This window comes from Camelus bactrianus, chromosome 28 (assembly GCF_048773025.1).
Source record: "Camelus bactrianus isolate YW-2024 breed Bactrian camel chromosome 28, ASM4877302v1, whole genome shotgun sequence".
In the NCBI taxonomy this organism is placed as follows: domain Eukaryota; kingdom Metazoa; phylum Chordata; class Mammalia; order Artiodactyla; family Camelidae; genus Camelus; species Camelus bactrianus.
This window is the reverse complement of record NC_133566.1, coordinates 17,449,598-17,476,846: the sequence shown is the minus strand read 5'-3', so window position 1 is coordinate 17,476,846 and position 27,249 is coordinate 17,449,598. Positions and strand designations below refer to the sequence as shown.

The 27,249-nt window shown below is 42.9% G+C and overlaps 1 protein-coding gene across 2 annotated transcripts in view; it reads right to left on the bottom strand.

Annotated features, from left to right (window-relative positions):
* The window catches only part of MERTK (MER proto-oncogene, tyrosine kinase), an 89,547-nt gene that overhangs the window by 5,754 nt on the left and 56,544 nt on the right, over positions 1–27,249 (bottom strand). Inside the window, exons 8-16 of one of the 2 annotated variants that reach the window (XM_074354786.1) lie at positions 25,382–25,533; positions 20,941–21,091; positions 17,887–18,040; positions 12,842–12,927; positions 11,171–11,266; positions 10,208–10,288; positions 7,191–7,283; positions 5,717–5,835; positions 1,506–1,615 (exon numbers count right to left, since the gene is read on the bottom strand). In XM_074354786.1, the coding sequence (XP_074210887.1) occupies positions 1,506–1,615; positions 5,717–5,835; positions 7,191–7,283; positions 10,208–10,288; positions 11,171–11,266; positions 12,842–12,927; positions 17,887–18,040; positions 20,941–21,091; positions 25,382–25,533 (1,042 nt within the window). Of the gene's footprint in view, positions 1–1,505; positions 1,616–5,716; positions 5,836–7,190; positions 7,284–10,207; positions 10,289–11,170; positions 11,267–12,841; positions 12,928–17,886; positions 18,041–20,940; positions 21,095–25,381; positions 25,534–27,249 lie in introns of both variants that reach the window. The other variant, XM_074354785.1, reaches the window with a different exon arrangement.

Genomic DNA, 27,249 nt, shown 5'->3' with positions numbered 1-27,249 from the left:
AGCGAGCAAGTTCACATGCTTAGTGATCCTCAGAGGCAAAGCCTTAAGTCACAGGTCTGCATCGCATGCAGCTGCAGTCACGATAAGGAACCCAAAGATACAGACTCCATCAGCCCATGAGGGTCTTTCTTGGAACCAAGAGTACAGCAAGTGAGGGGGAACCAAGAGTGATAACCTTGCACCTGTCTGGTCTGTGTGGGGATCTGGATGGCAAGGGTGCCTGTGCGCAGAGGACGGAGCCGAGCTGCTGCAGGGGAGGAGGAGCCCCTCAAAGCCAGGGCCCCCGGGGGGCTCATCCAGAGCCCCAGCAGCCTTCCTGCCTGGTGTCTGGAGACCAAGTAAGCCTCCTGACAGTTGGCGGAGGTGGGGAAGCATGTGCTGTAAGAGGGGGGACACTGGACTTCCTGCTAAGATGGCCAGGGGGTACCTGAGGAATGAACTGGAAAATTAAAGGAATACAATTGCGTTCATAGTCAAGCTGTTAAAACAGAACCTAGACTAGAAGGAGAAGAGGAGGAGGGATGACTGGTCTGGAGGCAGGGTGACCACCTTGTCCCTGTTTGTCTGACACTGACTTTTAAAACTAAAAGTCCATGTCCTGGGAAACCTCTCAGTTCCAGGCAGACTGGATAGGTGGGCACCCTACCTGGCGGAAGAAACATGAAGAAAATATTAAGGGAGAGAAAAGGTTTTCATGATTCTTCCTCCATGGTAGACAAATCATTCAAATAAAAAACAAAAAACAAGACGCTTCTGGGTTTTCAAAAATGAGGCGAAAGTGACAGAGGGCCAGGGGGCGGGGCTGGTTAGGAGCAGTGAGGGGACAGGCCCCATGGCTCGTCTCCAGCCAAGAGAAACAAGTGACAGCAATACGTATATAAGGAGCTCCCTCTTCTTACAGTAGTGAATGTAAAATCAAGCAGTAGTTGTTGTTTTTGAAGATTTACAGCTGACCATGGCACTGTTGAAACAGACGGAAGAGATGGGGAGAGCTTAAGTTCAAAGCCCTTATATGAGCCCATGTCTCTGCTGCAAAAGGACAGTTTCGGTGTCATCAGTACAAAACTTCTTCACAAGGTAGCATTGTGAAAACATAGGGTCAAAACCTTTATGATTTTCATTACTGCCTTCATGATGAACTGACTTATATGTAACTCTGGGTCCGCATTAGCTGATGGCAACGGGGAATGATCACAGAGATCACACCTAGCTGGCTGAAAAGAAACAAGTAGTCACAGGGGAAAGTTCTGGAGGCCAAACCGACTCTTGGAGGCAGAGGTAGTGAAAACCCCTGAGCAAAAACCCAGTCATATGTCAGAGCCGTAGAAATCCCACCTCCAGAGTCAGCCACACAAACTGTCCCCTCCCAAACCTAGCCCGTCTCCATACTGTAACTGCAATGCGCCACCCCCAGTTCTCTCCCTGGCAGCCCCTCCCCCGACACTGCCACCAAATATCTAACGCCACGAGGTCCAACCACCTCCAGGAAGGGCCAGGCCTCTTACATGCAGTTTCGAGCAGCCAAATCTCGATGAAGAAAATTCCTGTTGCTCAGATACTCCATTCCCTGAGCGATGTCCACCATGAACTTCAAGAGTGTCTGCAGAGGAATGTACTAGAGGGTGGAAGAAACAAAAAAGAAAGATTATTTTTTCGAAAGAAAACCAGGCAAGTTGACTTCCCTTCGAGGGGCGAAGTGATGTTTTTATTTCTCAGAGGTGTGGCCATCAAACAAGGAAACAAAACAGATCTTTCATTTCCGTATCACGAATGTCACAAACAAGGTTTTAAAAAGGAATGAAAAACAAACAAAAACAACAACAAATCCAAAAACTTCTTGGCAAATATCACATTTTATCCTCCCCGTTTCTTAAAAGTATTGACAGTGAGTAACATTCTTTTCACAAGTCATTAGGTCAAAGGGGGAGGGTATAGCTCAGTGGCAGAGCGCATGCTTAGCATGCATGAGGTCCTGGGTTCAAGCTGCAGTACCTCCACTAGAAAAATAAGTAAATAGACCTAATTACCTACCCCCCCCACCCCCAAATAAAACAAGTTATGAGGTCAAATGTGATTCTTGCATCCTTCTTAGTGGCAGCAGGACAGAGTGCCCATATATGCAAAGAGGGAAAAAAAGGGGTGGTCTGGCCTCAGTGGGGGAGGGATGTATGTGAGGGTCTAATGTTTTGATGGCAAAAAGCCCACTGAGAAGGAGCTGTTTCCAATTATGCCCCCACATCTGCTATCACTTTACTTGGAAGTTTTTTGAAAGATACTTTTCTTGTTCTGGACAGAAAGTAGGGCAGTCTTTATCTCTCATCACAGCACCCAAATAGCACCAGGAAGTAATTGGGAATTTTCATTTTTGTTTTTCTAGGGCCTTCCCATAAGTTTGAACAGTCTAGTGTTTTTTTCTATGCTGTAAAAAATCAAACCAGATGGTGGGTTAGAAAACCTGTTGTGTTGGGATTGATTACGGGGATGATGACTGATGAAGACTTCTGTGCAGTAACACAGTGTTTCAGTGCAGTCAGAGCCTGAAAGAAAAGGGCTTCCAAGTTCCTGGAAATCGTAAATGGGTCTACCCATGATACAGTCTCCCCAAGGCACTGGATTTGTCATGGCTTATTCTCTTTGGCATATGAGTCTTCCAAAGTGGTATCGGGAAGACCCAGAATTTTTAATAATTTATATTTCCCAACTAAGACATGTGTCAATCACAGACTGTATACATAATAAAATGCTTTAATTATCCTTTACCCTTACATAATGGAGTGGTTTAAAAAAATGTAAGCAAATCAGGCATGAAATTCTGTCTTGTATATTTTGGGCATTTGATTTTCTGGATGCTAATTTCCAGAAAAAGATTCGGGTGCTGAGAAGTATCAAATCTGCTGACATTCATGAAGGTATAATGAATATCAGGTATTACTCATTTGTGTTCTTTTCAGGCACAGTTATATTATTCTTATGACTGTGACCAAAAATCATTTAAAAGATAAACTGTGTGAGAGAAGGAATAAATGAGTTAAGAAGGTAGCAGGATACTTGACTGACATACAAACAAAACAAAATCAATTGTATGGAATACTACTCAGCCATAAAAAAGAATGAAATAATGCCATTTGCAGCAACATGGATTGACCTAGAGATTGTCATTTTAAGTGAAATAAGCCAGAAATAGAAAGAAAAATACCATATGATATCACTCATATGTGGAATCTTAAAAAAAAAAGGACACCATGAACTCATTTACAAAACAGAAACAGACTCACAGACATAGTAAACAAGCTTATGGTTACCGAGGGAAAGAGGGTAGGAAGGGATAAATTTGGGAGTTTGAGACGTGCAAATGTTAGGCACTATATATATAAAAATAGATTAAAGAAACAAACAAGTTTCTTCTGTATAGCACAGGGAAATATATCAATATCTTACAATAACCATTAATGAAAAAGAATATAAAAACAATATATGTATGTATATGCCTGACTGGGACGTCGTGCTGTATACCAGAAATTGATACATTGCAACTGACTATATTTCAGTTAAAAAAAAAAAAAGAAAAAAAAGAATGTAAATCAGAAAAAAAAATCAATTGTACTTCTACACACTAGCAATGAACAGCCTGAAAGTGAAATTAAGAAAACAACTTCATCTACAAAACAATCAGAAACAAAGTTCTTAGGAATACATTTAACAAAAGAAGTGCAAAATGTATACTCTGATAACTGCCGAACAAAAGAATTAAATTCATTCTCTAAATAAATGGAAAGGTGGCCTGTGTTCACAGATCGGAAGAACAGGGGTGCGATTCACACGGAGGACAGAATGGCGCCCAGGCCCTGCTGGGGAAGCCCAGTTATGTAACCGAGACCTGGTCTTGGGCCCCCCTAGCAGGAACAGAAGGTATTTATTCCCAAGGAGTTGACTGATAAGGCAGTAGAGATCTGCATAAAAGCTTGATTTTCCAGTTTGTCTATGACACGTTTTGCGACTTTCAGCTCGGCCATTAGAAACATACTTGTGTTTTTGCAAATAGAAACTATTCATTAGTCAGTAAAATGCCGTCCTTGTTTCCTTACTTGTTATTTTGTTCAAGGGAACATGAGATGATAACAGTACATTTGGCAGACATAGACAAACTGATTCTAAAATTTATATGGAAGGGCAACAAAACCAGAACAGCAAAGATAATTCTGAAAAAGTCGGATAAATTTGGAGGAATCACACCACTCGATTTTAAGACTTACAATAAAACTAGTGTGGAAGGGGTGAAGGATGGGGCATGGCTTAATGGAACAGAACAGAGAACTCAGAAATGGACCCACACACGTACAGACAACTGATTTTTGACAAAGGTGCGAAAGCAATGAATGGATTAAGGACAGTCGTTTTGCAAATGATGCTGGTCATCTACATGCAAAAAAAGCAACAAACTAAATTTCACACCTTATACAAAAATTAATGCAAAATGGGTCACAGATTTACATGTAACATGTAATGCTGCAAAATTTTTCGAAGAAAATATAGGAGAAAAGTCTTTTAAAAAGGGGGTTAGGCAAAGAGTTCTTAGACATGATGGCAAAAGTGTCATCCATAAAAGACAAAACCTGATGAACTGCACTTCATCAAAATGCAAAATTTTGGCTCTTGTTAAGAGAACACAAAGACAAGCTACAAACTGGGAGAAAAATCTTTGCAAGTCACGTATTCAGCAAAGGCATTGTATCTAGAATATAAACAGAACTCTCCAAGCTCAACAACTGGGGTAGGCCCTTCACCTCTTTGGAGGAGCCTCAGCGACATAACAGCTCTGTGATGTGGCTGCAGTTTCCTGTCTCTGGTTAGTACTTGCGCTGGTGGAAGACTTAAAAGAAGCCACGAAGAACACACGTGTGAGCCCAGGAGCGCAGGGGGCGCGAGACAAAGAAAGGGGCTCTCTCTCCTGCTTAGGCCCCTTACACCTTCCCTGGAAAGAACAGAACACGTGCAAGAAAAAGAAAAGCGAACACAGCCTGGCCTGCCCATAGCACACAGGCATAAGCCGCCCACAGGGACAGCAAGACACAGAAAAGAAGGTTCCAGAAAATGTTCACCTTAAATTGGGTCTCAGGTTTCATGTTTTTTCCAACTGTCCGGCCAAATTTTAAATGAATGGCTGTTTTAACTGGTTCACCTGAATTTTGGATGAGGACCCTTCCCATGCAGGCCCCTCATCACCATCACGACTCTTTCCACCACCTGTGGTGGCGGGGGTGGGGCTGGGCCCATTCCCCTTCGGCTTCTCTGTGCTGGGGGCGGGGTTTGCCCTGCGGGGTCACCGCTCCGCTCAGGGGCACTGCGGAAGGAAGGCAGGCTGGCCCACCAATTCCCAACACGCTTTCTGATTCTGAGGATGGAAGGGGCTCAGGATGAAGAGAAAGATGGTTGGAGCCCACTCCCCATCAAGGTCTCTGAGAAATAACTCAATGCAGCTTCCTCCTGGGAACCGAGACGGATCCGGCATCCAGTGATTTCACAGGGAACAAGGTCAGAGAGGAGACTTTGCAGGAAAGGGGCCACTCTGACAGCACCCGGGGCCCACTGGCTCCACTCCCAGCTGGCTCCACCCTCCATAAAATGGGAATAATAAAACCCACGCTGAGGTTGTCCAGGCCCTGTCACGTGAGCCCCAGGAACTGCACAGAGGCAATGCAGCTGGGTGATTAATTACCTTTGGTCCCGTGTCCAGCCGGGAATAGAGTAAGTAGGTGTGCAGATCCCCATATTTCATGAAGGGTAAGATCACCATGGGCTTGGGGATACCTTGAGGGCTCATTTCTATACACACACCTGGAATTAAAACCAGAGAAAGAGTAACAAAGAGCCCTTGTTACCAGTGACCAGAAAAAGCACTGCAGGACCCCTGGCCAAATTAAAACCATGTGCTCTCAACACAGTTAAAAAAAACACTCATAGCTCACGCGCTGTGTTTTAGAATATGGAACACACACTGAGTCCACCGCATGGTTATTTTTTTTCTTTCAGATTAGTGCCAATCTTTGCATGAAATCTCTCAAAAATTAATCGATACCAAATATAACCATCTAAACCCCCCTGAAGTGTTTATTCTGAGTCTAGGTGAGGGGAAGTGACTGCGGTAGAATTCAAGGGCAAACTAGTTTTGCGTGATGGTTAAATAGTTAATCATACGAAGAAGTCCCCTGCAAACAAATGCTTAAAATGATCAGTAGAATTCTGAGGGCCAAGAGGTGAGACCCATGTCTCTAAATGTTAACAGTTATACACAGGAGGAGCTCAGCACCGTTTGCCATGGATGCTAGGATCAGAGCCTGTCTGTCACCTGAGATCCGGCTTACAAAGCTCATGCACATCGTGCTACAATTACAAAGCACCATTGTTCTCAGAATCTGCTGAAGTTAATAGTTGCAAATGAGTAACAGCAGTTTCTTTGATATAATATTGTCTTCAAACTTAAGTTTTCACATCTCTCTGCAGTGTCACAAGAAAACTGCAAGTTCCCCAAAGAATTTAGCATTTATCAAGTCACAGGACAGCAAGCAAACAAACAAAAACGTTGGCAGAATATTCAATTTACTTTTAGGTCCCTCTTTCCTCTTGGAAAAGGATCACACAGCAACCACTTGATATCTGATCTCTATTTTGTATTTTTTAGCTACTGGTGCCACAAAACCAGATTCTGACTGTTCAGTCGCTGCCTCAATTAAATCAAGTCCCATAAAACTGTTAGTGTAGATCCCAAGAAATCCGTACTTGAAAGTATGTTAACAAATTGTTTCTCAAAGACGGTCTGTGGAATTTGTCTACTTTCGGCCTTACCCCACTGGTATTTAATTAACTTAAATCAATAAATACTATAGCATGATCAGCTTTCGTGTCTTGCCTTTGAGTAAACTGGGGGCTCTTTTACTCCACAGTCACCTAGAACTCTGTGGACACTGAATGTCCCTCAGCCCACCAGTGCCCAGGAAATGCAGGCCCATTTTTGTGCTCAGCCTCAGAAAACATAACTGTAAGAAGTCCTTTGGGTGAAAAACCCAATGCTATGAATTACTTTGGGATTATACAAAGTGTAAAACTTATCTGCCCCAGAGATTTTTCTTTTGGCACAGAGTGGATCAGCAGATCCCCCCCCAGCCCCCCAGTCCCGCATTTCTCTGAGGTACCGAGCAGTCGGATGACGTTCGGGTGGTTAAAGTCTTTCATGCACGCAGCCTCGCTGAGAAACTCCTCAATCTCTCGCTGTGAAAAGTTGTCCACTAAAAGAAAAGACAGAAAATGTGAGGCATGAATAATTTACTTGGTGAAGGGGAGAGGGGAGGAAATAGCAATTCTGTTCTCTACACGTAAAATGAGGAAAAGGCAAAACTATCATAGACAGTAAAGAGATGAGTGGCTGTTAGGTTCTGGTGCAGGGGAGGGATGAAGAGGTGGTGCCTCAGTGTTCAGAGCAGCACTGTCTATAATAGCCAAGTCACAAAAGCAACCCAAATGTCCATCGACAGATGACTGGATAAAGAAAATGTGGTACATATACACAATATATACACAATGAAATACTACTCAGCCATCAAAAAGAGTGAAATAATGCCATTTGCAGCAACATGGGTGAACTTGGAGATTATCACACTAGACGAAGTAAATGAAACAGAGAAAGAAAAAATATAGGATATCACTTATATGTGGAATCTAAAATGGGACACAAATGAACTTATTTACAAAACAGAAACAGACTCACAGATAGAAAACATGGTTACCAAAGGAGAAAGGAAATGGGGGAGGGATAAATTAGGAGTTTTAGATTAGCAGATACAAACTGCTGTATATAAAACAGATAAACAAGAAGGTCCTACTGTATAGCACAGGGAACTATACTCAATATCCTGTAATAAACCATAATGGAAAAGAATAAGAAAAAGAATATATATATCACTTTCCTGTACACCAGAAACTAGCACAACATTGTAAATCAGCTATACTTCAATAAGTAAATAAATAAAAATAGGTGGTGTGTGGGATTTTAGGATGATGAAACTTCTGTATGACACTGTTATGGTGGACGTAGGACATTAGTCAAAACCCACAGAACGTACAATACAAGGTGAACCCTAATATAACCTATGGATTTCAGTTAATAACGTATCAGTAAGACTTCATCCAGTATAAAAAATGTACCACACCCAGGCATGATGTTGATAATAGGGGAGACTGTGTGAGGGGAGGGGGCATAGGGAACTCTGTACTTTCTGTCCAATTTTCCTATAAACCTAAAATTGTTCTAAAAATAAAAAAATTAAATATATTAGCCAAAAAAAAAAAAAAAACCCTAAAATCCAATCCAACCTATCTGTTGCAATTATTTTTGCCTTAAAAAAAAAAGAAAGAACACATGCTTCTCTCAGCACATTTCTGGCAAGTCTGGTTGCTCAATCACCCCACGTGAACTAGATACGCTTTCATACTAAGTTTTTGGAAAGAAGCCAACTTAAAGAAACATTTAAAGTTCTGTATTATGCTAAGTGAAATAAGCCAGTCACAAGAGGGCAAATACTGGATGCTTCCACTTTTATGAGGTACTTAGAGGAGTTAAATTCATAAAGAAAGTAGAACGGTGGCTGCCAGGGGCAGGAGGTGGGATGTTGTTTCATGGGTACAGAGATTCAGTTTTGCAAAATGAAAAGAGCTCTGGAGATGGATGGATGGTGCTGATGGTTGCACAACAATGTGGATTCATATGTTTTTTAACTGAAGTGTAGTTGATTGACAATGTTGTGTTCATTTCTGGTGTACAGCAAAGTGACTCAGTTATACACATAGCTATGCACATATTCTTTTTCATATTCCTTTCCATTATGGTTTATTACAAGATATTGAATACAGTTCTCTGTGCTATATAGTAGGACCTTGTTTATCTATTTTATATATAGTAGGTTATATCTGCTAATCCCAAATCCCTGTATTACCCCTCCTGGCTGCCCCGGTTTGACCCCTTGGTAACCGTAAGTTTGTTTTCTATGTCTCTGAGTCAGTTTCCGTTCTGTAAATAAGTTCATCTGGCACAACAACGTGAAGGTACTGAACGCCACTGAGCCATACACTTAAAAGATGGTTAGGATGGTGTATTTTATGTCATGTGTATTTCACCACAGTTAAAATCAAACCTGAAGCTAGGCGTGCCTTAGAAAATCTCCTTTAAAAGGATGGAAGTATTGACTGAAATCACATGTGAGAGCATCGAGCGCAATGTCTATACATCCTATGGGCTTAATACGTACTAATTTTCCGATAAAAGCAAATTTAAGAAAAGAAATTCTGTAGACCTGCAAAGTGTCTGCCAGCTTTGCCCTCACTATTGCTTCTGCCCCAAAGGACCAGGTGGGTGGGCAAACCCCTCTCTCAGGGACCAACCCCCTTCCAGGCAAATGTAGATAAGCCTGGGATTCGGAGGCCAGAGACTGGCTTTCAGTCTCTGATAATTAGCTCAGATGCAATTCATATGCAAGTTATTCTAATCAAATTAAAGAACAGCAGAGCGGAGGCCAGAGAGGAAACAGGTTCCAGGCCCAGCTCCTTTCTCTAGGGCCCCTGAACCTACGCGGTGAGTGGGATGTGGGAAGGAGCCTACCTGTGGGCACACTGTGAGGTTAATAAAACCAGGCGAGAGGGAGGAACGGAGCTGAGTGTGGCTCAGCACCTGGATTCAGCTCCCTGTTGGGTTCAGCCCCAGTGAGTATTCCAACTTCGGGTTTTCTCAGTCTCTGGGGGAGAATACTTGATAAACCTACTTCCTAGTCTTATGGATTTCCCGTTCCTGCTGTACTGGTGAAAGGTGGGCATGGCTGCAGTGTCCTTTGGCACACAGTAAGAACTACATACATATTGGCCGTGATTACATACATAGAACGCCTCTAAAAAGCAAAAAGCACCAGCCCACCTGACTGACTGGTTATTATGATTCCTTTTTATATTTAAATGAAAACTTCAGCTATAAAATGCAGGTATGAGGAGCTCAATCCAGCATCTTTCCCTCTGTGACCTGACAGTTCTTCATGGCCTTTTAAACCCATCGGTGACTGAGATTACGACACATGAACTCCATCATCCATCACTGGCCTGACGGAGCACGAGGTGCTGAAGCAGCTGCCCACCCCTGGAAGAATGGGTTCAACCAGGGATAACTCACACTTCATAGTTTTCACCGCCACCTTCTGCGAGGTCCCGTCTTGCTGATTAAGATCTCCTTCCACGACAGACCCGAACTCTCCTGTGAAGTAAAACAACATCAATGTTGACCTTGTGCAAAATCTCTCCTGCCCACAGAAACGAGATGGCGCCAGAGCTGCTGTTTGCACGTGGCCCCGGAGGGGCCCAGGCCACCCACACTCGTACACCCAGGGCACAGGCTGTGCGTCAGCCTCCTGCTCATCTGTCACGAGCTTGGTTGGCTCGGACTTAGCTCAGCTCATCACTTTATTAAGCATCATAACTGATCGAAGAAACTTACAAGACAACATGGAAATTGTTACTGACTTTCACCAAGTACAGACTCTTAATAGTGTCATCATTCACCCTAAGATCATTTTGACAAATCAAATACATATTTTTTCACCTCTGCTCCTATTTAACTAGGAAGGTGCCAAGGATAGTAAACTGAAGAACTACAGGAATAAATTTAAAATATGTAGAGGAAAGGGGATAGCTCAAGCATTAGAGCTCATGCTTAGCATGTACGAGGTCCTGGGTTCAATCCCCAGGACCTCCCCTAAAAATAAATAACTAAATAAACCTAATTACCTCCCTCCCACTACCAAAAAATAAAAAATAAATAAAACTGGAAAAAATAAAATAAAGTATATAGGAAGCTGATCAATGATTGCATGCTTTTTAATGAAGGAAAGGAATTAACATTTTTCAAGAGTTTTCAGGCTGTTTGTTGGGCTCTGTAGAAGCCCTTTTCATACGCCAAATCTGAGTTTCCAAAACCACTATTTCCTTTTTCGTTTTAAAAGGTATAAAATAGAACTATTCGCATTATTACTTAAAGTCACAGAACGGCATTTTATTTAATAAATATATATATATATTTAATAATTACAGTAAACTGTGTACCTTTGTACTCACATTTTAAAAGAATTAAACTGCTTACCTTCGCCCAGAATTTTTCCAAGAATTAAAAGGTTCCTGTCAATCACGACATCTTCTAGCTTATTTTGCAGCTCCTCGCTGACTCCCAAGCTGTGTACTGTAACAGGAGTGACAGAATATATATGAGCTGTCAGTGCGCTTCCTTTCGTGTGGGTCTAATTAAAGTTATACATAAAGACCTATAAAATCGTTCAAGCATTTTTCTCACTTTACACCCATAGCTCTCCCGGCAAAATAAATGCCAGTGGTAAAATACCACACTGAATGCTACTATGACTCAAGTAAGTAAAATGAATCCTTCGGGGCAAGATTAATTCTGAAGGATTAAAGAAATCAGAACCCTATTTCTCCTTCCATTAGGTGGCGGCGGCAGCAGGTGGCAATCAGATTCATGCCAGGGAGGTTTGCCCTTGACTCAAAGGAGTGAGGAAGGTTAAGTCGATATTCTTCCCTGTGGAGTGTTCACTATTATCCCTCTAACTAACAGCAAACAAAAAAGCCATCAGGACACCTCCCCTGCCCTCCTCTGCTCTCCCCTATGCCAGGGAAGGTGGCACAGAATCCACAGGAAACATTCAGAAAACAAGCTACAGTTTATTTTATGTATGGTATGTGGACCGTCATTACAATGGCATAGAAAGTGTTCAGTTGAGTACTTGGTGGTGGGGTGGAGGGGAGGTATTGAAAGTTAAGATTTTTCTCTAAGAAGGTGTAGATATAACACACTGACAATCGGTGTTATCAGTAAGAGGTATTAACCCGGAGAGGGAGATGAATTCAATAATCATATGACTAATGATTCAGTTTGTGCCGTGGTTAGGGAATGAATGAAACTTGGAAAGGAAAAAAAAATGTGGATAATTAGAAAGAATACATTAGCTCTTTGTGAAAAAGCTTTACCCAAATGGTCCTCCAGTTAAGTATAGAAAACAGTCTAAATGAAGGATGCAAGAATAGACTAAATGCAAGAATAGACATCTAAAAATCAAAAACTTCCAGATTGGGGAAGTAAAGAAATTAAGAACACACCACATCTAGTGAGTTTTTGTTTCACAGCAACCTGTCTTCCATCACCTTCATTTTTATTTGTTGTTGTTTGTTGCTGGTTTTTGGCAAACACCCAGAACCCCAAATTTGATAATATTCACACACTTTCTACACTCTTTCTGAAATTCTTCAAGAACGTAACTGTCTGTTTATTCTCATTCTTCAAACTAAAAGAGTTCCTGCTCTCTGATTCAGCAAAAACTCAAACCATAATTGTCACAAAGTATGTTAGCAAATTGTTCTCTAAATTGGTTGCCAGGAAACAAGAGGAAATAAGCTCTAAGATGATGACAGCTGTTTTGCTGTTTCCTTTAAATCCCTGACCTCTACCCGCATCTCCTCTCACCCCGAGAGTTCCTTCTTCCCTCTGCTCGTGGTATTAGGAGTCCTTAACCCCGGTCACTTCATCACAGGTCCAGCTCCATATTTCCAGTAAACTGGCCGGCTGGGAAGCCATGGCCATGTCTGACCCTCTCCTTGTTGGTTTCTGAAGACATTTTGCACATTAAAAATATCCTTCAACTCCTTTGGCTTTTGTCAGAAACTCATCAATTAATCTGTGGTTCCTTCTGCTCTCTCAACTATTTTAAGTTTTGCCAAGAAAGAGAAATGAAAGCCAACTTACAGGTGAGTTCAATGGCTCGCCGACCGAAGGACTTCTTTGCTATATAGCTGACGACTAATTCCGAATCCTCCTCTGTGAAGGCGCTCCTGGGGGCAATGAGAACAGATGTCTCGCACAAGAAGAACAGGGCTACGGAGGCTGGTGCTGATTCCACAAGACGCTACTAAGCTGCTGGCTGCTAAAAGGGCTCTTCCAGGACAGAAACACTTCCCTCTGGGACAAACAGGTTTCTTGCCTTAGATCCACTGTAGGCTTACCTGTCAATATCGCAACTCTGCCTATGAACTTTCGAGAGCATAGAGCAACTGATAGGCTCCCAACGGCCAAAGCTGTAACACTCTGAGCAACACGTTAACGTTGTACTAGATTATAATCCATTCATTATAAAATGAATATTCATGAGTCCAGACTGATGTATGTGTATGTGCGTGTGTGTATATATAAAAGTGCACAGAAACACATATGACTGAATAAATAAATAAATGGAAAAGAGACAAATCTCCTGTGCAGAAGAATTCCATACTCTGTCCTTAAGAGGTAGGGGGAGCGTAACTCCTTACCCTGTAAGTGTGAGCTTCACAGACTGACTTGCTTCCCCAGAGTCCATCATGGAAAAGGAGAAAAAAGTACTATGCAGAGAAACCTGGCAAACAGCACCACAGCTTGGTGACCAAGATCAACGTCAACAGGGATAAATCACACCAAGAGTATGTACCGTTGATGCAGTGGGAGGAAGATGATACTTGACCTCTGTGGTCTTCCTCTCAATAACCCACAACCCCGGAGTAATCATGAGCAGAACGGCACACACCTTCCAAGAGAGGGCATCCCACAAAATATCTGACCTATCAAGTTCATCAAAACAAAGTCTGGGAAACTGCCATGGCCAAGAAGAGCCTAAGGAGACAGGACAACAAAATGTAATGTGGGGGTCCCAGATAGGACCCCAGAACAGAAATGGAGTATTAGGTAAAAACAAAGGAAATCTGAATAAAGTATAGACTTTAGTTAATGATACTATATTGATATTGTTTGACTGACTGTAGCAAATATATCATATGAATGTAAAATGTTAATAACAGGAGACCCTGGCATATGGAAAGTCTCTTCTCAATTTTTCTGAAAATTTAAAACTTTTCTAAAAACATAAGTCTATTTAAAAAAATCCATTTAGTCACTGTTTTAGACTAATTGGTGGGGGAGTATTATGAATTAGTATAAATTATAGACTTTACCTCACTTTACCTTGGGTATATAGATTATTTTAAAAGAGAGAACACATTTTAAAAAATAATATATATGTATGCAAAAGCAAAGAATTTGGAAGGATTTATGCCAAAATAGCAATCAGACCATGTATAAACCCTAGAGTTACAGATGGATTTCATTTTCTACTTTTGTCTCTTCTATATAAATTTAAAAAACTGTAAGAATGTTATTTGTATAAGTAGAAAATAAAGCTCTTCTCATTTAAAAAGTGAACAAATGAAAGGTGCTTATATAAAATGAACAAATGAATAGGGTTTTGTGGTGAAGACCCATGGGAACTGACTTCAGGATAAAAATAATCTGTGATCAAACTTTCACTTGTTTTAAGCTTCTGCTGAGCTTAATGGTTCCCAGAGATAATTTCATTCCTAAATATCTGAAATTGTACTGTAATCTTGTTAATAGATTTGCTGTACCTGGCAGACCCACTTTTTGGTAAATTCTAAAATGTTCAACCTCAAACTTTCCCCAACTTTTATAGCTAGGGTTGAATCTGAGGTCTATTTTGGTGATAAGCCTTTGGGTTCTATGGAACCATGAGTTAGTGGAGGCCCAACTGATAGGAATGGGACATTTCACATGGGACATTTTCTTCTGCATTTCTTAACTGTAAGACTGTAAGCTACCTGTGGGCAACCCCGTGTCTGTCTTGTCCATCTCTCCATCCAATGCCTAGGTTAGGGTCTGTTTTTTGAACATTCTTTCCTTTCTCCACAGATTTGAAATAAAGATCTTCATTGTACATTCCCACCAACATATGGGCACCCTGTGATGTCCACAGACTGCATTCTTTCTGCTTGCAACAATACATTACTGTTCCAATCACTAAATATGTTTTTATGCCTAATAGGACTAGCCTTCTCCACCCAAACTTTGTGTATTTCAAAACTGTCTCAGCTCTTTCTGCTGATTTACCCTTCAAGATAAATATTCAGCTTTTATCAACAACCTGCAGCAATTGAGATAATGATTATACTGAATTGATGGTTAACTTGGGGAAATGTGATCTCTTGACAAAACGAGCCTTCCCATCCATGAACATGGTACACATCTCTCCATTTATTTAATACACATCTCTCCATTTATTTAAGTTTTCTTCTGCAGTGTTGGTAAAGTTTAATAACTTTTTCCATGAAGTTCTTGCACATGTATTTTATTCTTAGGAATGTTATGATTTTCATGCTATTGTGGATGGGATCTCATTCCAGAACTTTGACGTTAATGTATTTTAAAATCAAAATCAAAATATTTCCACAACATTGAATGTCCTAAAAGATATTAATTTCCTCCTAAAGGAAAGCAAGAAAGGAGGGTGCCAAGAGGAGACTTTGGAAGACGCACAAGGATACTGAATTTCTGAAGACTGGGAAGGATAGCATTGTTACACGCTGTTCCTAAACTCTTTGCAAGTCTCAAAAGACAAAGGAGCTTCCTTTTGAGTACAAAGGAAACACCCACCCCTCCAGGATTATCTCAGCTGCACAACCTAGAGCCCTTACCTGGGCCCCTGGGAGCTCAGGACCAATCAAGCTTTGGCCATCATTTTCTTGGTTCTGTCTTTACTGAGCCTATGTTCAACGTGGTCTCAAGAAAGTATATCTATGAATCATTCTATATCAATTATTGTTTCAATGATAACCATGAATTCCTAGTTGATGACACAAACTGCCTTCTGCCACTAATTCTTAAGGATATCAGCATCATAGATTTAGCACCTCTTAATTATGGACTGGGCCCAAAAGATTCAATTTAGCATCATAGCAATTAGAACTGGTAATGACCTAGGAGGCCACTTAGAGATAGATCATACAAAGGAAGCCTGGAAAAGTCAAAATAATTGTTGAAGTGACAGAGTTAATGCTGGAATCCAGATATCCTATCTTCCAGTCCAGTGCTTTCCCCTCTGTATGCCAGGCTTCCTGCTACCACAGGGCCTTTGCATGTTCTGCTCTTTCTGGCTGGAATGCTCTTCCCCTTTCTCTAACCTAATTAATACCTGCTCTTTCTTCAGATTTTAGCTCAGGTGCCAGCTCTGCAGGGAAGCTGTTCCTGACTTTCTTAATGCAGTCAAACTCTCCTGTTATACATTCTTACAGGTCCTTTTATATAGAACTTACCACAGTTGTCATTTTATATTGACTTGTGTGATTACTGCCTGATTCCACATTAACTCTGAGCCCCACAAAAGTGGGAGTAGTGCCTGCTTTTGTTCACCATTGTATCCAGGTTACCACAGTGGAAGCCTTTAATACATATTAATGAGCTATTCTGGCAACTTCTGCAGAGGCTTTCAAAAACTGTTTCATAAAGAGACCACATGCTATACCTAGACCCTGGGATATATTTTAGTCACTTCTGTGGTCAAGATTTAGATCAGATTTTGTCTACTTCTCTACTTTCATTTGTTTGTTTATTTTATTGAGGTATAGTTGATTTACAATATTAGTTCTAGGTGTACAACACAATGATTCAAAAATTTTATAGATTGTACTCCATTTATAGTTATAAAATATTAGCTAGATTTTCCTGTGCTGTACAATATATTCTTATAGCTTATTTATTTTACACATATAGTTTGTACCTCTTAATCCCTTGTCCACGTCTTCAAAATAGTCATTCTTAGAATTCAAATGCTAAGATATAAATCACAAGGATGGAGTTGTAAGTGATGTGGGTACTTGACCCCCAAGACTGGAATGGACACAAACCCAGGGCAGGCTAGTCCCCACTCTGCCGCTCCCTCCCCATGCCTGCGGAAAGTTCTGGAGTGAGTGGAACGTTCTAATAGCATCTTAGGTGGAGCAGGGAGAGGGGTAGCTTGACTCCCTCCAAAACATAGCCACCCACCCTCCCTCACCGTCCTGTTCCGAGCTGTCAACAACCTGTCTCGTGCAATATACTTCCTCCACCCCAGAAGTGATGAACTGGGGTTCATGGAAATCCAAGCTCACTGCAGAGGCACGGCAGTAGAAGACTGAGTTCCAGGAACAACACTCACACACACAGCCTTTTCACAGTTTCTTCTAATACAGCTTCTCATTTTTGTTGATATTTAACTACTCTTTGGTTATAAAAGCCAGATGCAGAGAAAATAAGAAAAAGGCCTTCTCTTAAATTTGAATGTGAAAATCTAAAGTTTTTCTCTATTAGAAAAATAACAGAAAATGTATAAAATACAGTTAAAAAAAAGAAAACATGGGTAGAGGAGAGGGTATAGCTCGGTGGTACAGTGTACAAGGTCCTGGGTTCAATCTCCAGTGCCTCCACTGAAAATAAACAAACCTAATTACCTTCCCCACCAAAAAAACAAACAACAAAAAAGCAAAACAAAGATAATAATAAAAAAAGAAAACACAGATTCACCCACGATTATATCATCCAGAATTGCTAATGTTTGGGTGAATTGACTTCCAGTATTTTTATCTATGCATATATTTAATTTATTTTGTTTCGTTTTTTAATAATTAGGATTATTTCTAAATGAATTCTTTTTAAAAAAATCCTCATTTAACAGCGACCCAGTTTGAGCAGCGAAGGTCTATTGATTCCGTTTCCTGTAAATGAGCCCCTTTCAAGGCCGGCTTTCACTGTTGGCTGCCTTTGTAGTGCTGGCCTAAGTAAGGAAGCTGCCTGCCCCCAGGGCGCACATAAGACAGGGACCCAGCCCGTACCATGTGAGGAGCTAGGCCAGCGGGAAAGGCGCGACCGCTCAGCACAGGAGCCTGAGCAATGCCACTGAGCAACACATTTTAAACTGGGAAACTTGGGAAACTTACCCAAACTTTGTCTCCTGGAGTCTCTTCCTGATGGCCAGAGAAATGTACAAAACCAACCCCATCAGAATGAATCCACAGAAGCAGCCAAGGATGATGAGCACAGGATCTGCATTGCCAGGAGCTGGGGTGGACGAGGGGGCAAAATCTATCAAACCTGGAAAAATACCAACAGAATCAACTCGAAACATCCCTTTGGGATCTGAAATACAGAAGAAATGTTGGCTTGTAAACGGTGGCTTCTTTGGTAAATTACCAATAGAATCAACTCAAAACATCTCTTTGGGATCTGAAATACAGAAGAAACATGCGCTTGTAACACAGTCCAGGTTCTAGAACTAAATCCTCCTTTATTTTGTGATCTACACATGGAGGAAGTACTCACTTTGATGGTGTAAGTTGCACAGAGGGATCTTAATAATCAACGGGAAACTCTCTGTTTTGTATTTTGTATTAATTTTTTAAATTGAAGTATAGCTGATTTGTGATATTGGGGAAACTCTTCATGCCAGTTATGAATGTATAAGGAACTGAAGTAATGGTGAAACTAACATTTAACTGGTACTCAGTAACTTAAAACACTAGAACTATTGAGAATTTAAAATGTTTCTTTGTAAAAGAAACTCATCCGGAGTGGTTGGAACAGTGCTTGCCAGCTTCTAGTCACAGAGCTTAGGACAGAATGTACTCTCCACGCCCTGGCGGATGTCAGACTCCTTTCTAAGTCTGGATTCGCTTCCAGCGTTTTATCCCTTGCACTTTTAATGCTGTAAAATATCTTTGTGAGTTCCTTTAACGTTGTGATGAGAAAACAGCTCTTCTGAGTTTACAGTGTGACAACCCTGCTCACACCCAGAATCTAGACATTTTGATAAGGAACTGAGCTGAGGATTCCTGCTCAAGTTCCCATTTTGCTTTTCCCAGGGCACCTTTAAAAATAACTGCTTAAGGAGGGGAGCTGATAGCTCAGTAGTAGAGCACATGCTTAGCATCCACGAGGTCCTGGGTTCAATCCCCAGCACCTCCATTAAAAATAAATAAGTAAACCTAATTACCTCCTCCCCCCCTAAAAAAAAAAGGCCTAAAAAATAAAATTAAGTAAATAAAATAACCACTTAGAGTTGAGCCCTTGAGAAGTTAAGCAGTGGTGTTTGCTACCCCAGTCTCTCTCACATGCTCTAATCTGGGACAGAGGACTGCCCTTCGGGCTGGGCTCACCACCCCCCAACCCCTGTTTTTAGGATCTGTGATAAATCTTGTGACTCTACTTCCTTTGCGTGGGTGGATTGAAACTGCTCCATCAAAATGTCCCCAGCATTTTCACTTCCCCCCAAGTGGGAGCTCGGATGCTGAGGGAGCTACCTGCCCACCCTGACGTGGGTGGCTCGTGCCTCCTCATTCAGTAGGTCAGAATCTATTCTTAATTCAGGACACCAACTACGGAGTCCTGGCACAAATGTGAAGATTTTTGCCAGTCTCACTTCCTCCGGGACATCTCCCTCCTCTTCAGCACACCCACTTCATTCATCTGGGTAAGTCCTCCTTCCCTGAGGTCCCTGGCTGCCCAGCAGTCCCTGCTGCCCGGCTTGCGAGCAAATGGCAGCAGCATCAACGTGCCCGCCGCCAACTATTTCATAACCCCCTGTACATTCAATTCCCATTTCACTCCCGACACTATCTCTTTTCCTTTCTTTGCTGCACTTTTATTTTTGTTCAGCAACTTGATCTGTTCCTGTGAAATGCCATGTGAGTTTGCCCCGGGACACAAAGAAGTAACGCAGCTCTGTGCTGGTTAGATGTGTGTGAACTGAATAACGAAAGCGTGGTGACCAACCACGATGGACCCTGAAAAAGGGACATGACTAGTCACGACCATGATGTGTTCAGTATTTATGGAGTGATCTGTGGACTGAAGAGCTGGCGGTGAAGTTTATACAATTACTCACAGTAAGCATTTGCTGGCAGCTCAAATTTGAACCATATTGCTAGGGAAAAGGTGTTATTTAACTAAACCGTGGTAACTGAAACGTATGTAGACTGGAACCGTGCAAAGCCGGGACTGCCGGGACGGCAGAGCTTTTTACAATTTTGGACAGTTTATTTTGTGTGAGGATGACAGATCTGTCATCTTAAGCTCTGATTTTTCAACCTGTGCCTTTTGAATCAGAATCTCATTGTCTCTGAATTTCCCTGCGGTGGACACACCTTGTGTCCCTGTCGCCAATTACTAATCTTCCGTAGGGACAAGGACTTTGGGCTGTAGGAACAATAATATGTCTGTAATCTGGCACTAAAAGGGAGGGCACATTTGAGGTCACTGGGACAGACAGATGGGAACTCAGTGGTCTGCTCACAAGCCCCGTCTACTGTAGGCACAAAGGCCATATTTGGCAAGAACTTATAAATGCACAAATCACACCAATCTAGGTGTCCGCATGGAGCCGATGACAGTGGTTCACTGTCAAATAACCCAGGGCAGGTCAGATTTAGAACAAGGTGGCTCCCCTGGTCTACGGAAGCAAACACAGCCTTTGGGTCACCTGGGGCACCACAGTGTCACCCTGCTGAAGGTCACCCCAACAACACGCAGAAGCCAGCACGCACGGCTGGGCATTGAGCTGAGCGAGCCTAGAGCCGTCTAAAGATGGTTTCTGTAGGAAACACTGCCCGTTCTGTGCGGATCAATCATGAAGCACGTTACCCGAGGCTTGGATGACTCACAACAAGGCTGCACTGCTTAAAACAAACACCAATGAAAAAAACAAACAATGCCAGTTACACACTGCGCATCCAAAATTCAGCCACGCATACGTCATTTAAACTAAATTCAGTAAGTCCAGTTGAATTCAGTGTTCTGAAGGACGAATCTTCCTGGTAAGTCATTACCATGAACAGAAGCAGTAGTGGGAGGACTCACGGGCATCAGGAGCTCTGTCCTGACCCCTGCCAAAATTCCTTTTGGTCTTTATTTTTCTTCCATCCCACAGCTTACTCTCCGGCAACCTGTGCGCTGCCCGGACTGAGGTTCTATCAGCTGATAAGGGCGCCAGCTCTCACCATGTGGCGGGATGGGTATTTCCACCGGGTCACTGAAGGGCCCGACTCCCCCTTTGGTGATGGCCGCAATCCTCACTGTGCACGTGGCATTGTGGGCCTGAACAGAAAGCTGGGCGTGGCTGCCATTCTGGCCGACTTCTTCCGAGAGCTCCTTCTGGGGATAGAGAGGAGAGGAAAGGAGATGAAATCACCTATCTGCCCACAGTTTTTCTGGGGGATGCCGCCCCACGCACATCCCAGGGGCAGCGGCTATGTTTTCACAGCATCCTTGCCGCACTCAGGCCACAGCCCAGGGAGCCTGAGACAGGCAGGGATGCAGGACACGCTGGCAGCATCCTCAGGCCTTGGGGACCTTGGTCTACCAGGGCCGTGCAGGCATGGCACTTGGAGTGGCCAGTGAAGAAGCCCCCGGAAGAAGGGGAGCATGTGGCAGATACACCCCACTGGCAAGAGCAAGACTGTCTCCTCGGGACCCCCACCCTCCGCACTGCCAGGAGCCATGCTGCATCTTGACAGGGGCCGAACGCCAGCCTCCCTCACCCAGCCTGGAGGGGCTCTTGTTCCCTGCAATTCTAAGAGTTGTGACTCGAATCTACATTTAGGAGGGCACTGATGTCATTTTCTTCTCTTCCGGTGTGACAAACGCACCACGGGCTCCATCTTCAAACATCCTCTTCACTTATTTATTTTGTTTTAAAGCCAACTGCCATGTACCTTAAGCCAACATTAAAGAATCGCCAAGAACCCAGAAGTGTCCTTACCTCCCGTCTGCTTCTTTACTTCATATCCTGTATGAGCTTTTGATTCAAGATTATAATACCAAATATCAATATTTGAAATGAACACATCTTGAATTTTTATATCCTGTTGATCTCTGTTCTTTTATCAACAATGCTTATAGGTGAATTATCAAATGAAAGATACAGTTATAAAAACTGGGAACAAAACATTCTTGGGATAATGGCTCCAAACAATGGTTGAGCTTACTTTTTTCTTTCAATGGAGAGAAAATTATTCTAGGGGAGAAAAAACTAAGAGGGGAAGAGAAGGGAAGTATTAATAAGTAAACCAAAGTGTCTGAACTGTCTTTGAGGTCTTTTTGTTGAAAAAGGACCATTTTAAACGCGCATAATACAAGAGGAACCAAGTTGATGAAAATGCTTTATAACAAGCATTCTGATTTAGGAATACATCTTTTTTAAGAAAAAAAATAGGAGGAAATGATTTTTGAAAAAATAACCAGAACTAAGGGCTTATATAGTGCTTTCCCCTTTGTCTCCAAACCTCGACTACCATGATGTTCTCCCGAGTAGGAGACTAATTTTGTGTTTGGGGCTGGCTTTTCAAGTGGGAGCTGCAGGGGTGGTGAAGGCTGAAACGAAGCCGGAGGAACACATCTCTTATCTTTGAAGTGTGCAGATTTGTTTTCACAGAGAGAAAGAAATGTCATGTCCTATGGAGCACAGATGTCACAGATCACCAACGAGTAGCAGGGGCCTGGTTTGGGGGGTGACTTCATTCCCTCGTCCTCACTCATGCTGGTCACTGCTGGTGCAGCCAGCCCAGTGCTCACAGACACGGCCGTCCCATCGCTCACAACCACGGGGGCACCTGGGTCGGCCACCCAGAGACCGTTTATAATCTCAACTGGCAGTGACCATCAGGACCTAGAGATGTCCCCAGACAAGGGGTGAGAGGGAAAAACATCGCCTTAAAATTTTAGGTCTTTTAACTAAAATTTTTTTGGTTTTCCATAGATTTTTTTTGTTGTTGTTAATTAGGGTGACAAATTAACAATTAATTTGGGGGGCTATCAAAGGGTATTTTCTGTACAGCAAACCCAGCTTTGAATATGAGTTAGTTGGTGGTTCTCTATATAATTTGGGGAAGACAGAAAATCATCAGGTAGCGTAACCTCCCTGTCCAAACCCGCAGCCCTGCAGCCCTGCGGTGACTCAGGCTGGCAGCTGAGAAGCAGCTCGTCAGCAGCACCGTTTACTCAAAGCACAAAGACTTCGTGCCTGACGAGGCACCAGGGCCAGCTTCTGGTCTCATGCTTTTTGTCTACGAGGATTCAAACACAATACACTGTTTATGAGTAAAATGATCTCAAAATAAGAGGAAACGCATGATTTCCAAAAGAATTAAATCCCTAGAAGAAGAGAAATCCTAACAGAAACAAAACTGTCCTTTTGGAAATACACGTAAAAGCGGTTTATAACACCTATTCATTCACACAGGGCCTATAACTCACTATGAAAACCCAGAGAAGTTACTTTCCAATTTGTACCTCCCATGCTTTGAGCAAATTGGGAGTTTTAGGTTCCTCCTGGAGTGAGCTTTCTTTCCTGCAGTGTTCTTTCGTTTGTTTGGTTTTTAGAGGGGGAGGTAATTAGGTTTATTTTTTGATGGAGGTACTGGGGATTGAACCCAGGACCTTGTGCATGCTACATATGCACTCTACCACTGAGCTGTAGCCTCCCCCCCTTTCCCTTCAGTGTTCCTATTTGTCTCCCGCTGCGGCTCGGCTCGTGACCTGTCTCTGGGAATGTTACTCAAAGCAAAATGAGCCATTGAGTCTTTTTTTTCCCCCCACCGAATCTTTTGTTGTCACAAGCCTGTTGTGATGCACAAAGTAGAGCCCAGGCACAATGCAAAGGACCGTCCTGCTGGGGTGATCCAGCATTTCCAAGGAGGTAACGACTGGAAAGGTCACAGCCCTAACGGGGGCGGCACTGTTCTCACCGCAGTGGGGACCATTCTGAGCAAAGGACGATCAGAACGCATGGCCGAGTGTCAATGGCACTTGTGCGTTACGCTGTCTGGTGGCGTCATTCCTAAGGCTCTCATCACTCCGGCCCACCTGCCCAGCTCAAGAGGTCCCCTTGGCAGACACTTGAGCAGGATAGAAACAAAGCAATTTCTTGAAAGAGCGGCAGGTCACCCTCCCTCCTCCTCTCCCGGGGTGGATAAAAGACACCTCTTTTCTCTGTGTCTGTGCTCAGCACTGATTTCTAGCAGTGATGCCCGTGGAAGCTCAGGAGGAGACACAAGGTTGTCTTCAGGGCTGACGGTGCCCTTCACAACCAGGGCCCCCCAACCAAGTCACATCACCGGGCGAAGGAGGGGCAGTCAGGCCCCACTGTCCTCTGTATGATCTCAGTGAGCAAGAAAAGCTTCCAAGAGGGCAGCAGGAGCGACGTGCTGAGTGACCTGGCCAGTCAGCAGGGTGCGCCGGTGGAAAGATGGCAGATCTGAAGGTTACTTTTCTCCATAAGCTCAACTTTCTTATCTATAAAGGGGTCTGAGTCACATAAGCCATTGTCATCATATGTAACTTTCAAATCATCTTTCTGGGCTTGTGATTTTCATGGGCTCCCTTGCCATCTGCCAAATTCGATCTGACCTCCCTCCTAGGGCAGCGGCTTCCGCATCCATCTTCACCTCACACCACCTTCCTCAAGGGATTCACATTCCAGGCCTTCCAGTGGGTCATGATTTCCCCCTTATGCCTTCTCTCATGCTCGATCTTTGTCAAAATAAAGACTCCTCAGTCTTTGTCCAACTCTCTCAATCTTTGTCAAAATAATTCCGAGCCCAGATCAGGTACCCCTTTTACTGGGGGAGAGGCGGTCTGCTGCCATGGGCCCTGAGCATCCTTACACATCCCGGCTGTGTGTGATGAGTCAAACCACCCTCTGACCTTAAGCCATTCTGGCAAAGGTGAAGGTGGCCACAGCGTGACCACCGTGCAGCTGCAGAGAGCATGGGCTTGCGCTGAGCTCTTGGCCCTGGGACCTCAGCTGTCCAGCCTGCCACCTGGGTTCATTGATCGCAGATTGGGCAGATTGAGGAGATTGGGCAGATTGAGGAGATCAGGCAGGAAGCTGGGCTGCCAGGCTGGCACTCTTGCCGTGTGCTGGGCCATGAACGATACAGGCAACCTGGCTCTGGTCCATCGCATCTTGTGTCTAATTTCAGCTCTTACGGAGCAGTGCCAAGCCGACCTGATTGCATATTTAGACCTCCCCTTGCCATCCCCTATGAGACTAGGATTCTTCCCTGACAATCTTTTTCCGAAAAGCATCTTCTGGAACTTCCTGGGAATTGCAGGACTGCTAAGCCCTCCAGGTAATTTGCACTGTCTTCCTCGAAAAGCCTAAGTTCCCTGAAGGCAAGAATGAGGTGATAACCAAGGATGAATTCTACATTATACACACTGACTGATTAAATAAATGAATGGATGAAGAGTGAGTGAGGAAAGCCCTGAAGATTCCTCAGAACTTTGTAACTTTTCAAGTACTTCTAACTCTTACTACACTGAAAGTTGCCTTGCCTAAACCGCTTAAGATCAGGTCTTTTCTCACCAAAATGAATGCTCAAGGAGTATTCAATCAGCAAATCAAAGGAGACAAGGCGCTCTTTTAAAGTTGAGACTTACGGACATCTCAGCGCTCTGCCACACGTGAGTGATCCGGTAGCCCACCAGCTCCCCGTCCTGCTTCTTAATTGGAGGCTTGACCCATCTGATGTCCACCTTGTTGCTAGACTCGTTCAGAGACATAGTGACATTCAGAGGTGCTACGGATGGGGCTGCAAAAGAAGGAGAGAGGGCTGAAGGAGTGCACAGAAAAGCTCCCTGAGATTCATTCCCTTCCTGGTTTTGGTATGTTTCGTTTTTTTGAATTTTCTATGAAAAGGATTCAAATGAGACTGAGATTAACTGTGGATTTTTACCCTCTTTTCAATGAAGGACCATTGAGCTATCTCAGTTTAAAAAAGGAAGCCCTTTCTAAACTAAAATAAGACAGAAAGGGAAGGCAGGAAAGGAGGGGGGCGGCTCAGGAACCCCTCCTGGGGAAGCAAAGCACACACAACCCCAACAGGCACCCCCAGGCTGGCCGGGGGTCCGCTCTGTGTGGTTTGCACTGCACAGGCAGGGGACACTGCTGAGCTCAGAGGAAGCCACAAGTTTAAAGTCCAGACGTAGGTTACTGATGGTTTGAACAGAGCTGATCAGTCAATAAATTTAAATACGTATGTGTGTGTGTGTGTTTTAGACATCTCCTGAATGAAGATCAGAAGGTCAAATATTAATTACTGGGCTAGATGTCAAAATGTAGAATTTAGCACTGGTTTTCACTCTTTCATTTATAATAATTCTCCACAAGCCACATACCCACTTCTTGTCAAAATCTGTTATCTCTCACAAGGATACAAGGATAATAAAAGTTTAAGCACTTAAAAAAAAAAAAGTATGTATGTGGGTACAGTATGCGTACAAAATAATTTGGGAAAGAAGTCAAGGTTATAACTACATTTTGGGGGGGAGGGAGGAATGTGATTGTAGCTATGTTTTAAAAAATATGCCCTTTGACCAAATGTTTTATTTCCAGGGATTTAATCCAGAAAAATCCTCCTGTAGGTAGTGTTAGATTCACTGAAGTATAATAGTGACAAAAAGGAATAAACAGAATGTTCAGTCAATGATTATGATACAATAAACTGATAATTTTCCAATGGAATACTTACTGCCCCACTCTGAAAAGATTTTGGGAGACCATATAAAGTGTTATGAAGAAATACCTAATTGGGGGGATAAGAAAGCTGCAGAAAGTATGTATCAATGATCCATTTTAGAAATTAAAAAAATAAGTGTTTCACATATAAAGAGTAAAAACAATTGCAATAATATATAGGAAATTGTTGCCTGTAGTACGTTGTGCTTAGGGGAGATTAAACTGGGTATTTCTGATATATCTCAAAGAGAAACAAAAGGGCACAATAACTCTCTTTGTCTCTGCTGATTCCAGGAGCAGTAATAATGAAGCTAGAATAAATTTCAGCTTAGAAAACGTCATACAGCTAAAGCTATGTCTATGAAAACAGACTTTCAAATCCGTTGTAGAATTTACAGAGAAACATAGCTGGCTCAGCATGTCCTTATGTCTATTGCCTGCTAAAACCCCTCTAGGATGACAATAAGGAATTTAAAACAGTATAAACTCACAGGGTTTAGAGGAGTCAACAGTGGAAGAGGAATGCCAACATATATATGAAAGCTAGAAAAGAGCGTAGGTTGGTACAGTTAAGTCAGCAAGCTGATTCTCCCCCAGAGAACCACAGAGAGGCTCAGAAGTGGTACTAAAGTGGGGACTAAAACTGGAAGACTGGAAGTTTGATCAGGATGCACCCCTCCAACCTACTGCCACACACACCTGGCAAGTACCCCTTAAATTCCCACAGGAGACAGGCTTTTCAGGACTGAAAAGCTGCTGGACTTGGGGGCACCAGCAGAATGGAGACACG